At 41.2% G+C, this 17,366-nt stretch overlaps 1 protein-coding gene across 1 annotated transcript in view; it reads right to left on the reverse strand.

The window, feature by feature from the left end:
* The window catches only part of rock1 (Rho-associated, coiled-coil containing protein kinase 1), a 264,118-nt gene that overhangs the window by 106,275 nt on the left and 140,477 nt on the right, over positions 1-17,366 (reverse strand). The window contains exons 11-14 of the mRNA XM_072467883.1: positions 8,364-8,415; positions 6,477-6,565; positions 5,965-6,013; positions 5,233-5,368 (exon numbers count right to left, since the gene is read on the reverse strand). Coding sequence (XP_072323984.1) covers positions 5,233-5,368; positions 5,965-6,013; positions 6,477-6,565; positions 8,364-8,415 — 326 coding nt within the window. The remainder of the gene's footprint in view (positions 1-5,232; positions 5,369-5,964; positions 6,014-6,476; positions 6,566-8,363; positions 8,416-17,366) is intronic.

Below are 17,366 nucleotides of genomic sequence, written 5' to 3' on the forward strand. Positions count from 1 at the left end.
CTTTACAGCGTCAGGGTCCCAGGTTCAATTCTGGCTTGGGTCACTATCTGTGTGGAGTCTGCACATTCTCCCCATGTCTGTATGGGTTTCCTCCGGGTGCTCCGGTTTCCTCCCACAAGTCCCGAAAGACGTGCTATTAGGTAATTTGGACATTCTGAATTGTCCCTCCGTGTACCCGAACAGGTGCCGGAATGTGGCGATTAGAGGCTTTTTACAGTAACTTCAATGCAGTGTTAATATAAGCCTACTTGTGACAATAAAGATTATACAAGAATGCTCCAAACTCTCAGGAGCTTCATGATCCCTTCCATGCCGCTTTGCGGGTCTGAGATGTAGAGGAGCAGGTCATCTGCATAGAGTGAGACTCCGTGCTCTCTGTCTCCTCTTCAGATTCCCTTTCAGCTCCTTGCCATTCTAAGGGCGTTTGCCAGTGACCCAATTGCCAGGGCGAATAAGAGTGGGAAAGCGGGCATCCATTCCTTGAGCCTCTGTGCAGCTGGAAGTATTCAGAGCTGGTGGTGTTGGTCCATACGGACCAACGCCTTGGGGGCGTTGTACAGGAGTTTCACCCACAAGATGAACCCTGTCCCCAGCCCAAACCACTCTAGTACCTCTATGAGGTACTTCCACTCAACTCTCTTGAAGGCCTTCTCTGTGTCCAGGGAGACGATCACCTCTGGTGTTATCAAAATACCCTTTGAGCTTATTAACATGACACATTCTGAGGATTTTCCTTCTGTCTGGAGTTCTTATCAAATAATTTGAGGAACCTTTTAGAGTCCTAATTGACTCACGGGGCAGCACGGTAGCATTGTGGATAGCACAATTGCTTCACAGCTCCAGGGTCCCAGGTTCGATTCCGGCTTGGGTCACTGTCTGTGCGGAGTCTGCAAATCCTCCCCGTGTGTGCGTGGGTTTCCTCCGGGTGCTCCGGTTTCCTCCCACAGTCCAAAGATGTGTAGGTTAGGTGGATAGGCCATGATAAATTGCCCTTAGTGTCCAAAATTGCTCTTAGTGTTGAGTTGGGTTACTGGGTCATAGGGATAGGGTGGAGGTGTTGACCTTGGGTAGGGTGCTCTTTCCAAGAGCCGGTGCATACTCGATGGGCCGAATGGCCTCCTTCTGCACTGTAAATTCTATGATAATCTATGAATTCACCTCACTCAAATGCCTTTCAATTTGATAAGGCCCACTAAATCTAGATTTTAATGGTTCACCTATCATTGATAACAATACTAGTACTTTCTCCCTACTAACAAAACTACCAATTTTTGATTTCTTATCCACCTCTTTTTTTCATTACCTGTTGTGTCAATTTTAAATGTTTCTGAGCCAACTCACCAGCCCGAGTTAATCGCTCCCTAAAGTTGGACACATTGTCCAACAAAGTAGTCTCTGACCGCTGACTCACCAATTGCTCTTTGATCAATTTTCAGTGGTCCTCTCACCTCATGACCAAAAATCAATTCAAATGGACTGAATTTAGTTGATTCATTAAGTGCATCCCTAATTGCAAATAGTACAAATGGAATTCCTTTTTCCCAATCCTCTGGATAATCCTGACTATAGGCTTTCAACATGGTCTTTAGAGTTTAATGCCATTTTTTTTACTGCCCCTTGTGATTCCGGATGATACACTGTTGAGTTAAATTGCTTTATTCTGAAAATTCCATAACTTCCTTGGATAATTTTGACATAAAATTGGATCCCTAATCTGATTGAACTTCTTTTGGTAGTCCATATCAGGTAAAAGAAAAATTGGTTAACTCCTCTACAACTCTCTTAGATATAATGTTTCTTAATGGAATTGCCTCCAGAAATCTAGTAGATACATCCATTATGGTCCACAGATACGGATTCCCGCTTTTGGTTTTGGGCAGGGACCACATGCAGTCAATTAGGACTCTAAAAGGTTCCTCAAATGCTGGAATGGGTACTAAAGGGGCTGGTTTAATTACTGCCTGAGGTGTCCCTATTATCCGACATGTACAACAAAATTCGACTACATCCTTATGCAGTTCAGGCCAATAAAAATAATTTTGTATTTTTGCTTGCATTTTCCTTACTCCGAAATGACCCCTACAGGAACCACATGTTCTGCCACAAAACCTCCTCTCTATAACACACGGCAATACCACTTGACGAACTTCTGCCCATTTCTCATCTGCTTGAATATGTAAAGATCTCCATTTTCTCATTAATACATTATTTCTAATTTAATAACAGTCTGATATACACTCAGGACTAAAGATATCCGCTTCATCCACCACCTGCTCTTGTTCTTTACTAACCATCTAATCAAACATGGTTTCTGACAACTGAACCTCAGTCTCCCTAGCAGCACTCCTCAAGTTCTTTTCCTTCTGTCTCAACCTGTGGCTTTGTGATCTGATTAGCACACGATCAGGAAAAGCTCCCAGATATACTTTTTGCAACATCTCAGTTGTTTGACTTTCCACTGGCATCTCAACCACAGTAGGCTGTACTCCTCCCAGCGATCCAACTATATCAATACTGAGGATAAATTATACCCCTGAAAAAGGTACTTTTTCTATTATTCCTACTACCACTCACCATTTTTCACCAGACTATCTAACCATACCTTACATAGTGGCACACTGCTGCTCTCACCACTAATTCCACATATTACCACCTTTTCTGGCAATACTCCTTTCAAACTACATACATCCTCATCTCTCAATCTCTCACCATTAAAGACTGACTTGCTCCTGTATCCCTTAAGATCTTAATCTCCTTACCTACTCCACCTTGTAGACGAGTAAATCTTAACCTCACAATTAAAATACTTAAAAGTTCTGGTACCTGCTTATCCACTGGCCTCTGAACAGACTATTCACTATGTTGCACCTCTTCCACTGGGACAATGGTTTTCCTCCCACTTTAATAAACCTCACTGACTTATTCTGTTTTACTGAGTCTGCCTTCCCAGTATAGAATAGATTCTGTCTCTTGTTAGAACCTCTTCAGACTCAGGCAGAATGTCTTCAAAAAGCTGCCTCCACTAGGTGGTTTCAGTCTCTTCCTTGTCTTCAGACAAGACTGCGCTACTTTAAAATATTATTAGTCTTTTTTCCTTACCCAATGGGGAAAGAAAACTGCCGTTATCTGTGGTCTATAAAACAAGGATTGCCAGATCAGATATCACTTCCAAAAGCCTGTCCTTCTCCACAGCTTTCTCCAAAACTGCCTCTCTCCACAGCTTCTCAAAATGTATTTCTACATTCTATGGCTCCATCCAGCAATGACATCTCCCCAAGCAAAAAAACAAATTCTCTCTGCAGAGTGCAAAGCCCTTTAACGGCCCACGGACTTTCCCAGGCAAACCACCGGGCATTAGCCCATTGAAAAACACATTCCTTGGTCAATTTCACCTGGTGGTTGTTAAACCCATCCAGGCTCTGCAGAACAGAATTATTTTAAAACAATGCTAAACCCAGGCTTTTAACCCTTAAATTGCCCACTACATTTATAATCTAATTTTCTTAACATCTTTCAATTGTCACATCTGAGATTCAAGATTTTAATCAGCAAATGTGAAAAAGCACTTACTATTTTCTTACAACTCAGAAACCGCTTGCTGCTTCCCACTCGGATCTTCCCATCTCTCACTCACTTCCCGATTCTCCCTCTCGCTCATTGCTTCCCTCTCCCTCGTTCTTGCTGCTTCCCTCTCCAGATCCCCTTCCTCCCACTCTCCGCTTCCTTTTGCTGACCACCTCACTCCCTTCCTCTTGCTGTCCCTCTTGCCGTCTCGTCCATTTTCCCCCACTGTCTCCCACTCACCGCCCCTTTTTCAACCCTCTCACTACTTCCCTCTCCCTCCCGCTTGCTCCTTCCGTCTCTGGACCCCTCACTCTCCTTCCCACATGGCATTTTTCTCTGCTGACCCCTCTCTCTCACTGCCCTTTTCCTGACCCCCTCGTTGGCCTTTCCTTGAGCCCTTGAGAGGGGACTTGGGAGAGGGGTGGTGAGTGGGAGGCAGCAAGGGGGGTCAGGAGAAGGAAGCGGTAAGCAGTGGGAAACAAGAGATGTGATGAGCAAGAAAAGTGAGGGGTTGGGAGAGAGAAGCAATAAGCGTGAGGGAATAAGGGTGTCAATAGAAGTGCTGAACAAAGCAGCGAGAAGTGTTTAAATCAAAGACAACATGTGTACAGTTAGAATATGGTCCTAGGCACATATGCAGTAACAGTGCTAAAACAAAAATGGAGGCAGGGCTCCACGGTTACGTTCGGTTATAATAATAATCTTTATTGTTGTAAATGGGCTTACATTAACACTGCAATGAAGTTACTGTGAAAAGCCCCTAGTTGCCACATTCAGGCGCCTGTTCGGGTACACAGAGGGAGAATTCAGTATGTCCAATTCACCTAACAGCACATCTTTCGGGACATTTGGGAGGAAACCGGAGCATTCGGAGAAAACGCACGCAGACACAGGGAGAATGTGCAGACTCCGCACAGGCAGTGACCCAAGCCGAGAATTGAATATACAAACCATGCTAAAATAAAAATAGGCTCTAATAGAATGCATTTTAAATGGGGGATATCTGTATATGGTCCTTATTCATCCTATAAAATTGCACCACCTCACACTTACGTATATTGAAGTTAATTTTCTAATTATGCACCCTTTCTGTAAGTTTATTGGTGTTTTCATGCATTTTGCTGCAGCTTACTACACTACTCAATCTGTTGTTCGCAAATTTTGAAATTCTACTTCCAATTCCCAGTTGGTGAGCAATAGTGATCCCAGGTTAAGTGACAGACATCATAGCTCTGTTGAAAGTTTTCAAAAATAGAAACAAAAACATAATGTTTTTTATTAACCAGTTATTAACAGAATTGCTGCATTAGAAATGTACTAATACTACTACTGGCATAGAAACATTTCTTCGAATCTCTAGCACTAAATCCTGTCTTTTCCATGGATCTTCACTACTATTCATTTGTAGGTAGAAATTCCTCATCTATCGTAGAATAACTTCTTTCTACTTGTATTCAGATGTCCTTGGGAAGCACTCTAGTATTTCATTTGTTTTGCTTTAAATTGTTATTATAATTAATCAAATGGGCACAGATAAAGAATACGCTAAAATAGTGCACAAAACTAACAACTGCATCATTGGATAAACAAGTTTGCACTAAAGAGGACAGTAACATTTTAGAAAAATATTTATGTATGACACTGCAAGAATCTAGCCATTGTGCTTACCCTCATTTTCTAAATTTCGTCTCTTTTCAGCCTCTTGTTCCACTTTCCTTTGGTATTCATTGATTTTGTGCTGCAGCATAACTTTTTCCTTTTCAAGCTGAGACACATTAACCTCTAAACTTTTTCGTGAATTGCCCTATAGATAAAGCCAAAATTTCAGATGAGAAACATCTTTGATTTTAAAAAAACAGACTAATGAATCTGACTACATTGAAAATATCATATTTCAATAAGTTGCCATGATATTTTCTGAATGCGAGTATGACTAAATCAAGCCTAAAGTGCTTCGCAAGCCAGTTTCTAATGATATTGATGATTCAAGATAGATTTTTGAGAATTCTTTTACATTAAACAAAATGCAGATAAACTATAATGCATGTGAATTTAAAAGTAATCACATTATGGGATAAACTACTTTGTAACATGAATAGTACTCAAATTTTGTTGCTTAAAGCAAACAAATACAAACTACACAAATATTTCCAAAAATTCAGTATTGTTACATTTTGCATGCTACAACTGTAAATGAAGAGTAAATGCATGATCCAGATTTATTGCGTGAGATAGTAGAAAAGTTCTGAGAAACTCAAATACATCACATTTTAAAACACGTAATTTTCTAAGAGAACTATTTTAAAGTTTTGTCAATTGGAAAGTCATGTAAACGTGATGGTGATATTTGTGTAAGAAATAGACCAAAAAATAAACAAAAATGAATACAAAGCAAATTACCTCATCATCCAGCTCCTTTGTCATTTTCTCCAACTTGGTGTTTGCTGACCTAGAAACAAAACCATTGAAAACTTTCATCAGAAAAACAAACAGAACACATAGAGTTTGCTGAGGTTCTTGCCTATTATCCTTTGCAAGAACATACTCAACAACACTGCAGATTCAAATATGACATGCATCTATGTTATCTTTGTGTTGCATCATTTTTGTGTTGCACAGGGGCGGCACGCAGTGCAGAGGTTAGCACTGGGACTGCAGCGCTGAGGACCCGGGTTTAAATCCTGGCCCTGGGTCACTGTCCATATGGAGTTTGCCCATTCTCCCCTTGTCTGCGTGGGTTTCACCCCCACAACCCAAAGATGTGCAGATTAGGTGGTTTGGCCAGGCTAAATTGCCCCTTAATTGGAAACTCTAAATTTAGGAAAAACAATTTTGTGTTGCTCGCCAAAAACAGAATTACTGAAAGAAGGCTCCAACAAATTAAAAATGGACAGTTTGAGATAAAGCCTTACCTGGATTTGTGTTCCCATTCATCCTTCAATTTTACTGCATTATGTAATTTCTCCTCAAGTTCATGAATTGTCTTTTTCAAATTTTCAACCTGAAAAGCAGGATAGCTACGGTGAAGTACTTATTGATGAAACTATTTTCTTCTAAATTTCTAAGATTGAATGTCAAACAAGAACATGCTCATCAATACTGCAGTTTCAAACAAAGAAAACAGAAACACATGGCATCACTGGACATGTTTAAATTAATTGCAAGTCCTACAGTTGAGGGGGGCTGGGGGGTGCGGGGAGAAGAGAGGGATAATGAGGAAAGATATTCCCGATGTTCTGGCTAAGATTTATCCCTCAATCAACATCACAAAATCAGATTATCTGATCATTATCACAGTGCTGTTTGAGAGTTTGCTGTGTGCAAGTTAACTGCTACGTTCCCTACATTACAACCATTACGACAGTGCCTCCACTTCATAACTACTTAATTGGCTGTAAAGTGCTTTGAGATGTCCCATGGAAAGCACTATAGTCTTTCTTTTCTTGTTTTACCTCTTCGCACAATTTGTAAAGCTCTTCTTTTCTAAAAAACAATTTCTTTGCTCTAGTAGAAATAATCTCTGGTCCCTTCTCATAGTGACAGTTTCTTATCCTTCGGCAGTATACCTGGACTCTATGTTCTCTGTTTCTTCAAATGTTTTTTGAAATGGTTGAACAAATCCATCATAATACTTAACTCTTGTAATCTAACCATTACTTATAAATCCCTAAATTATATGGTGTTATCAATTGGTACTTGAAGGGAACCAGGAATTTGAAACCTGTCGGTCCCCACACACTTCAATGTCTTTCTTAAGCTTTTCCTACAAAAATGCACATTTCACACTTTTCCACATTTAATTACATCTGCCACCAGTCTGGCAATTTCAATAACCTGTTATGTGATCCTTAACCCTCTAACAGTCCTGATTGCTGTTTGCCAAACCCCTTATTGTTGCACCATCAACAAATGTTGATGTGCTCCGTGTCCAAAACGAAATCATTTATCAACACAAAAGTGGATCCAGCACCAGCTTCGGGGTACACACTGTCAACGTATTCCAATCTCAGCATCACTTAGGTTAACTCTCCGTACCCAGTCATCAAACAGCTTTCCATACATTTGTCCTCCAGAACTAGATTTACCCCTTCATTCATAAGCAGTTTTATCCCTACTAATGATTTTATTCTTACAAAGGCCCTTAATATTTAGTTTTCCATTATCTGTTAGCCTTTGTCCATCCAATCTTTATTTTCACATCCTCAGTGCACATTCTACATTTTTAATTATTTTTACCATAAATCATTCCTTTTAAACACCATAAGTCTGTATCACCACACTCTACTTTGGTTTTGGAAAGTTTGTCAAGCCACCAGAAAGAAAATCCTGAAATCAGCATTGGAGAAAATTCTGTTTCTTATTCCATTCCCTTCACTCCTCTCCGAAAATACAATTATTTATTTCATATGAAATGTTTTGAGACAGGAGCTCATATTTTAATAACAATCCATTTACAAAAAATAAGCTTGTCTTCTGTATTGCAGACAGCAATGCCATTTAGTATGACTACATGAACAATCATGTTTTTATAGTAAGAAGTCTTACAACACCAGGTTAAAGTCCAACAGGGTTGTTTCGAATCACTAGCTGTCGGAGCTCTGCTCCTTCCTCAGGTGAATGAGGAAGGAGCAGAGCTCCGAAAGCTAGTGATTCGAAACACACCTGTTGGACTTTAACCTGGTGTTGTAAGACTTCTTACTATGCTCACCCCAGTCCAACGCCGGCATCTCCACATCATGTTTTTTATAAACGCACTATTCAAATATTATAATCTGAAAGCAATTACATAAAATCCTTACTTGACTATTGTCTACAGTACAACTGGCTCGCCTAGAGGTACGAGGTGAGTTCCTATGAAGGGAATTAAAATACAGAAGAATTTTTGAAAGCATTTCAAACCTATTTGAATAAAATGTTAGGTTAATACAGTAAATACTGTAAATCAAATCAAACTTGACCAGCTTCATTCAGACAAACTGCAATTTATAACAACTTTAATGATACACTGAGAAGGTACAAGTTCACCTCATCACATTTAGTTCTGTCTATTCTGTCATAATACCAAATGAGAGAATGCATTCATGCTTGATACAAATCTGGAAAGGCCAGAATATAAAAAGCAAGAAAGCATGGGATATTTAAGTTGCCATCTAACTTAAAGATTAATACATAACTTGTGTTTATAACAATTCAACATAGAAATCATCCTAAGTTGCTGAGCAGAGTAAAATAATTGGAGGTGGTGATCTAAATCTTGGTTTAAGAGTTGGATTATGAGCAGGTTTTTAAAAGGAAGAAGAGAGAGAAAGAAATATAAGGAGGGATTTGCATAGACCCTTATTACATGCTTTTTCAGAAACCATTTGGCCTGCTTGCCTCACTGGAGCACTTCATAGCTCTCTTTATTAGGCTATATCCATTGCAGGAAAACTTAAACAGGTTCAATGCAGTCCAATTTCAGGAGAGAGTCCTGAGACAGGTGCTAGGCCTCTCTAACATATGTAAAACAGATCAAGGCCTGTTTTAGGCAGCTGCCAGAAACCCCTGAAAAACTGCCTGATCTAACATGGAACTAGACATATTTCAAGTGTCTTTGGAGCAGACAAGATAACACAGCATAATTGTTGCTTTTTTACCTCCGTTTTCCACCTGAAAAATAATCACAATGTGGATGAATTTCTACCCTATAGAGAGAGAGTTGTAGTACATGAGGCTACAACAGTGGAGGCTTTTGGCATTCCTGACTGAACAAAGTAAGTGGGAAGTGCAGAAAACACCAGAGTCAGCAGCAAAGACGACAAAGTAAAGGATTTGAGTCTAGGGAAAGTTCTGAAGAAGGATGGGTGATGCTATGAAAGTGCTGGTAGTTGAAAATAGGTCACTTGGCTGGACAGCTAGTTCGTGATCAGAGCAAGACCAGCAACGCGGGTTCATTTCCCATGCCAGCTGAGGTTATTCATGAAAGCATTTCCCCTCGCCTGAGGTGTGGTGATCCTCAGGTTAAATTACCACCTTTCAGCTCTCTCCCTCAAAGGGGAAAGCAGCCGAAGGTCATCGGGACTATGGCGACTTTACCTTTACCTAGTTGAGAATAGGCAAACAACGAGGCAGTATGCATGAATGAGGATGGAATGTTGGTTCAAGGAAACAAGAGTGGAATGAAATTGGAAGTGTTAGACTTCAGGATACTTCTAGAGAAATAAAATCAACCAATTATAAAAGTATGCATAAAAGTGTTAGCAGGCATAAAGATGAGGTCAAGGGAAACGGCAATGGCATAAATATGCAGTTTGGGGTTTAAACTCAGAGTCAAACAGAACACTGCTGCAGTGCACTGCATGGTTCAATGTGAGTGGATCTTTGGGGGTGGGGAGAAGAGTAAACTGAAGTTAATGACAAAGGAGCTGTGAACACAAGGGCAAAAGGAGAAATCATAGAATTCATTCATAGAATTTACAGTGCAGAAGGAGGCCATTCAGCCCATCGAGTCTGCACCGGCTCTTGGAAAGAGCATCCTACCCAAACCCACACATCCACCCTAACCCCATAACCCAGTAACCCCACACACCAAGGGCAATTTTGGACACTAAGGGCAATTTAGCATGGCCAATCCACCTAACCTGCACATCTTTGGACTGTGGGAAGAAACCGGAGCACCCGGAGGAAACCCACGCACACACGGGGAGAACGTGCAGACTCCACACAGACAGTGCCCAAGCCAGGAATTGAACCTGGGACCCTGGAACTCTGAGGCAATTGTGCTAACCACTCTGCTACCGTGCTCCCCAAATCATTGACAGGAATATCTTGTTGGGGGTATAACCATGCAAAACAGTCACAGAGTTGGATATGGAGGGGAACTCAAAGAAGACAGTGAAATCATCATGTTGGCAGGATAATGAGTTGTTGCGTTACCACTGATAATATCATTCATGACTTTTTGACCAAGGTGGTCTTGATGTTATTAACAAGAAACTGTATTAAAAGAAGAGAGTAGAATCATAGAAATCATAAAAAATTTATAACACAGAAAGAAACCATTTGGCCCATCCTGTCTTTGCAGTCAACAAAAGGTTAACCAGTATAATCAAATATGCAGGTCATGGTTCTTCAGATAGACACCCAAGTGCTTTTTAAACAAGATGAGAGTTTCTGCCTCTACCACCCTTTCACGCAGTGAGTTCCAGGTCCCCAATGCTGATGAAATTTTTTTCCTCATCTCCCTTCTAATCCTTCTGCTAATTATTGCTGAGAAAAGAGATGCTGTCAAAGCTTCTCATCTTGCACTTATCAGGACAGATGCAAGAATGCCAAATCTGAAAGGAAGCAACAACTTCTCCTACATGAGAAAAGGGTGCATAGTGGTTGGCAAGTCAACCGACTGGTCAAGGCATTGCCATGGAGAATGCACAGGACACTACTGTCATTGCTCCATTTGTCTAATTCAAAAAAGGCCTGGACATGTTCCCTTCACCCGCACAGGACATGTCCCTGTGTATGAATATGTGTTGTTTCTAGCAAGTGCAAGTCAGCCATATTGCTAGCTCGACTGATAAACTTAAATTGGTTGCTAGCTCGGGATTGTTCAGCGGTGCTATCCAATCATGGAATCACATCTAACAGCAGACAATACTGTGTTTTTCAAGCAGAGGTTGGCTGAGTAAATTAAGTACTGAGCCTATGCAGATAACCAAGGGGACAAGCTGTCTGATACAATCTGCCAGTTATTGGGACATAATGACTATGTACCTGGCATTGCACCAGCACTGAAATTAATATATCACATTACTCCTTTGTGTGATAGGCAGGACCTCTTTTTGGCTTGACAGCAGTATCCTGTTAATGGAAATACCACTTAATTGCTACTGCATAGTGGCAGTATGAAAAGGCTAGCTTCATCGGTTGCTTGATTTTTGAGATAACTTACCTTTCCAGGGTGAATTGAGGTAGACTGGGCATATTTTAGGTCTGAAAGAAGTGCATTAGGCTCATTTGCGAGTATGCACAACACACAGCAGGCAATGATCTGACTGCGGTAGCCTTTAATCAAGTTCTGTACTACCAAGTGACTATTTCCACCAATTATTTAAAATCCATGCTTGCTGGCTTTTTACTCCTCTTACGATAAATACTTTGCTCCATTTTTTTCTATCTAGGGCCCTCATAATTTCATGGTTTGAGAAAGGTTAAGTCCATATGTGTTCCGAGAATTTAGCGAGCTAAGGGAGAGTAGAAATGAGCTGGCTGCTAAAGACATGATGAACTAGGAACGTTTTGTTTACAAAAGGGGGTGATGATTTCAGATTTGCAAGACAGGGGAATGATGTCTGAGCAAAAGTATAAGTAACAGTGTTGGTGAATATAGGGATGGGAAAATATATTTAAGTGGTCAGGTGGGAGTACTTCAAAGTTGAGTTGCATGGACTAGACACAGCTGAAATGGATTGGCAATGCATTGCAGTTAGGGTGAATTAGGACAGGAAGGATGATCAGGGACAGGAATAAACCCGGACAGATTGTCTTCATCTTCAATTTAAAGAAATTCACAAGCTTTCAGCATTTGATTTCAGAAATGAGGGTGTAAGTTGTGGAACAAGAGGATTTGAGGAAATCATTTTTTATAAAGGTCTTCAAATTGGCCATATCCTCTAGTATGATCAGAGAGGATTAGGCAGGTGTGGCCAAGAGGAAGGTCTGAGAATACTTGAAATACTTGACTTAGGTCAGCAGTAAATAAGCACTCATGTCATGGGACTTTTGGAAATCAAGATGGGAATTGTATCTGTGGATAAGTGGAGACGAATGGCGGTGAGGCTCGGGCGCAAAGGTAAGAGAACAGCATGTTAACAGTAGTAATGTCATGACAGATGCAACTAAGAATATAAGATCATAAGAACTAGGAGCAGGAGTCGGCAATTCAGCCCCTCGAGCCCGCTCAGTCATTCAATACGATCATGGCTGATCTCCTTTCGGCCTTAATTTCACTTTCCTCCCCGTTCACCATAACCCTTCAACTTATTAGTAATTAAAAATTTGTCTATCACCTCCTTAAATTTACTCAATGTTCCGGCATCCATTGCACACTGGGGTAATGAATTCCACAGATTCACAGCCCTTTGAGAGAAGCAATTTCTTCGCATCTCTGTTTTAAATCTGCTACCCCTTAACCTAAAACTATGACCTCCTGTTCTAGATTGCCCCACAAAAGGAAGCATCCACTCTATGTCTACTTTGTCAATTCCTTTTATCATCTTATATACTTCAATTTGATCTTCTCTCATTCTTCTAAACTTGAGAGAGAGTATAGGTCTAAACTACTCCATCTCTATTCATAAGGCAAACCCCTCATCTCTGGAATCAATCTAGCCAACCTCCTCTGAACTGCGTCTAATCCCTCCTCAAGTAAGGGGACCAAATCTGTACACAGTACTCCAGTTGCGGTCTCATCAATACCTTGAATAGTTGCAGCATTACTTCTCGACTTTTATACTCTATTCCTTTAGCTATAAAGGCCAAAATTTCATTTGCCTTCCTCATTACCTGCGATACCTGCATATTAGATTTCTCCAATTCATGCACAAGGAACCCTCTGCTCCATATAACCATAAGACATAGGAGCGGAAGTAAGGCCATTCGGCCCATCGAGTCCACTCCACCATTCAATCATGGCTGATTTCAACTCCATTTACCCGCTCCCTCTCCATAGCCCTTAATTCCTCGAGAAATCAAGAATTTATCAACTTCTGTCTTAAAGACACTCAACGTCCCGGCCTCCACCGCCCTCTGTGGCAATGAATTCCACAGACCCACCACTCTCTGGCTGAAGAAATTTCTCCTCATCTCTGTTCTAAAGTGACTTCCTTTTATTCTAAGGCTGTGCCCCCGGGTCCTACTCTCCCCTGCTAATGGAAACAACTTCCCTACATCCACCCTATCTAAGCCATTAATTATCTTGTAAGTTTCTATTAGATCTCCCCTCAACCTCCTAAACTCCAATGAATATAATCCCAGGATCCTCAGACGTTCATCGTATGTTAGGCTTACCATTCCTGGGATCATCCGCGTGAATCTCCGCTGGACCCGCTCCAGTGCCAGTATGTCCTTCCTGAGGTGTGGGGCCCAAAATTGCTCACAGTATTCTAAATGGGGCCTAACTAATGCTTTATAAAGCTTCAGAAGTACATCCCTGCTTTTATATTCCAAGCCTCTCGAGATGAATGACAACATTGTATTTGCTTTCTTAATTACGGACTCAACCTGCAAGTTTACCTTTAGAGAATCCTGGACTAGGACTCCCAAGTCCCTTTGCACTTCAGCATTATGAATTTTGTCACTGTTTGGAAAATAGTCCATGCCTCTATTCTTTTTTCCAAAGTGCAAGACCTCGCACTTGCCCACGTTGAATTTCATCAGCCATTTCTTGGACCACTCTCCTAAACTGTCTAAATCTTTCTGCAGCCTCCCCACCTCCTCCATACTACCTGCCCCTCCACCTATCTTTGTATCATCGGCAAACTTAGCCAGAATGCCCCCAGTCCCGTCATCTAGATCGTTAATATATAAAGAGAACAGCTGTGGCCCCAACACTGAACCCTGCGGGACACCACTCGTCACCGGTTGCCATTCTGAAAAAGAACCTTTTATCCCAACTCTCTGTCTTCTGCCTGACAGCCAATCGTCAATCCATGTTAGTACCTTGCCTCGAATACCATGGGCCCTTATTTTACTCAGCAGTCTCCCGTGAGGCACCTTATCAAAGGCCTTTTGGAAGTCAAGATAGATAACATCCATTGGCTCTCCTTGGTCTAACCTATTTTTTATCTCTTCAAAGAACTCTAACAGGTTTGTCAGGCACGACCACCCCTTACTAAATCCATGCTGACTTGTCCTAATCCAACCCAGCACTTCCAAGAATTTAGAAATCTCATCCTTAACAATGGATTCTAGAATCTTGCCAACAACTGAGGTTAGGCTAATTGGCCTATAATTTTCCATCTTTTTCCTTGTTCACCTTACAACAGCGATTTTCCAATCCTCTGGGACTTTCCCTGACTCCAGTGACTTTTGAAAGATCATAACTAACGCCTCCACTATTTCTTCAGCTACCTCCTTTAGAACTCTAGGATGTAGCCCATCTGGGCCCGGAGATTTATCAATTTTTAGACCTCTTAGTTTCTCTAGCACTTTCTCCTTTGTGATGGCCACCATATTCAACTCTGCCCCCTGATTCTCCTGAATTGTTGGGATATTACTCATGTCTTCTACTGTGAAGACTGACGCAAAGTACTTATTTAGTTCCTCAGCTATTTCCTTGTCTCCCATCACTAGATTACCAGCGTCATTTTGGAGCGGCCCAATGTCTACTTTTGCATCCCGTTTGTTTTTAATGTATTTAAAGAAACTTTTACTATCATTCCTAATGTTACTGGCTAGCCTACCTTCATATTTGATCCTCTCTTTCCTTATTTCTCTCTTTGTTATCCTCTGTTTGTTTTTGTAGCCTTCCCAATCTTCTGTCTTCTCACCACTCTTTGCCACATTATATGCTTTCTCTTTTGCTTTGATGCATTCCCTAACTTCCTTTGTCAGCCATGGCTGCCTAATCCTCCCCCCCCCCCCCTCTGATAACCTTTCTTTTCTTTGGGATGAACCTCTGTACTGTGTCCTCAATTACTCCCAGAAACTCCTGCCTTTGCTGTTCTACTGTCTTTCCCACTAGGCTCTGCTCCCAGTCGATTTTCGTCAGTTCCTCCCTCATGCCCCTGTAGTTACCTTTATTTAACTGTAACACCTTGACATCTGATTCTACCTTCTTTCTTTCAAATTGGAGATTGAATTCTACCATATTATGATCACTGCCTCCTAAGTGCTCCCTTACTTTAAGATCTTTAATCAAGTCTGGTTCATTACATAACACTAAGTCCAGAATGGCCTGTTCCCTCGTGGGCTCCATCACAAGCTGTTCCAAAAAGCCCTCCTGTAAACATTCAATGAAGTCTCTTTCCTTGGGTCCACTGGCAGCATTATTTACCCAGTCCACCTGCATATTGAAGTCCCCCATGATCACTGTGACCTTGCATTTCTGACATGCACTTTCTATTTCGTGGTGCATTTTGTGCCCCCGGTCCTGACCACTGTTAGGAGGCCTGTACATAACTCCCATTATGTTTTTTTTGCCTTTGTGGTTCCTCAACTCTACCCACACAGACTCCACATCATCTGACCCCATGTCGTTTAGTGCTATTGATTTAATTTCATTCCTAATTAACAAGGCAACCCCGCCCCCTCTGCCCACCTCTCTATCTTTTCGATAGGTTGTGAATCCCTGGATGTTTAAATGTCAGTCCTGAACCCCCTGCAACCATGTCTCTGTGATGCCTACCACATCATACCTGCCAGTCACAATCTGGGCCACAAGCTCATCTACCTTGTTCCGTATACTGCGCGCATTTAAATATAGCACCTTTAATTCTCTACTGACCGTCCCTTTTTGTTTTCTTAGTGTGGTGGACCTTGGTTTACTGAGCCTTTCCATACACTGTGTTATATTTTGTGGGATGGGGGCTATCGTAACCTCTCCTGAGTTTTGTCTTTTCGTGCTTTTTTGTATTCCTAAGCAGCTACGCTTCCCACTGATTACTTCACCTCTTGGTTCCCTGACTTTCCCTTCCCCCCCAATCTTTAGTTTAAAGTCCTATTGACCGAAGCACTCTGAAGTTTTGCCCTATTTAGATAATAAGTTGCCTATCAAATTTTCTGACCAAAATGTTATAATCCATCTGCCAAATTTTGGGACACTCACTTAACCTATCTATATCCATTTGTAATTTTTTAATTTCCTCATTGCAACTTACTCTGCCACCAATTTTAGTGTCATCTGCAAATTTGGCAGTAGTACCTTCTATCCGAACATCCAAGTCATTAATATATATTGTAAATAGTTGGGGCTCCGAGGACCGAACCCTGTGGCACCCCACTAGTTACATCCTGCCAACCAGAAAAAGATCCATTTATTCTGACTCTCTGCCTTCTGCCGGTTACTCAGTCTTCTATCCAAGCTAATAGATTACCCCATATCCCATGTGATTTTACCTTTTGCGCAGCACCTTATAAAATGCCTTCTGGAAGTCCAGATATACTGCATCTACAGGATCCCCATTAACCACTTTGCTTGTTACATCTTCGAAGAACTCTAGCAAATTAGTCAAACGTGATTTACCCTTCATAAAACCATGCTGACTGTGATGGATTGTGTTTTGACTTTCTAAATGTCCTGTTATTACTTCCTTAATAATGTATTCTCAGAATTTCTCAACTACAGAGAATTTCTCAAACTAACTGGTCTATAGTTTCCTACTTTCTGCATCCCTCCCTTTTTGAATAAGGTTGTTACAGCAGCATTTTTCCAATCCGCTGGAACCTTTCCCGCATCCAGGGAATTTTAGAATATTATAACCAATGGATCCACTATCTCTGCTGCCTCTTCCTTTAAGACCCTAGGATGTAGGTCATCAGGCCCTGGGGATTTGCCTGCCTTCAATCCCAATGTACTTTTTCCCTATTGATGATGATTATTCTAAGTTCCTCCCTTTCTATTATCTCTGCATGACGTGTTACTATTGGGATGGTACTTGTGTCCTCCACCATGAAAATTGAGGCAAAATATTGATTTAGAGTCTTGATTAACTCCCCGGTCTCATCTGCCAAGGGACAAACATTCACATTCGCTACTCTCTTCCCATTTATATTTTTATGGAAACATTTGCTATCCTTTTTGATATTTTGCGTTAGTTTCCTTTTAT

The sequence above is a fragment of the Scyliorhinus torazame genome, chromosome 11 (genome assembly GCF_047496885.1).
Source record: "Scyliorhinus torazame isolate Kashiwa2021f chromosome 11, sScyTor2.1, whole genome shotgun sequence".
NCBI classification, from domain to species: Eukaryota; Metazoa; Chordata; class Chondrichthyes; order Carcharhiniformes; family Scyliorhinidae; genus Scyliorhinus; species Scyliorhinus torazame.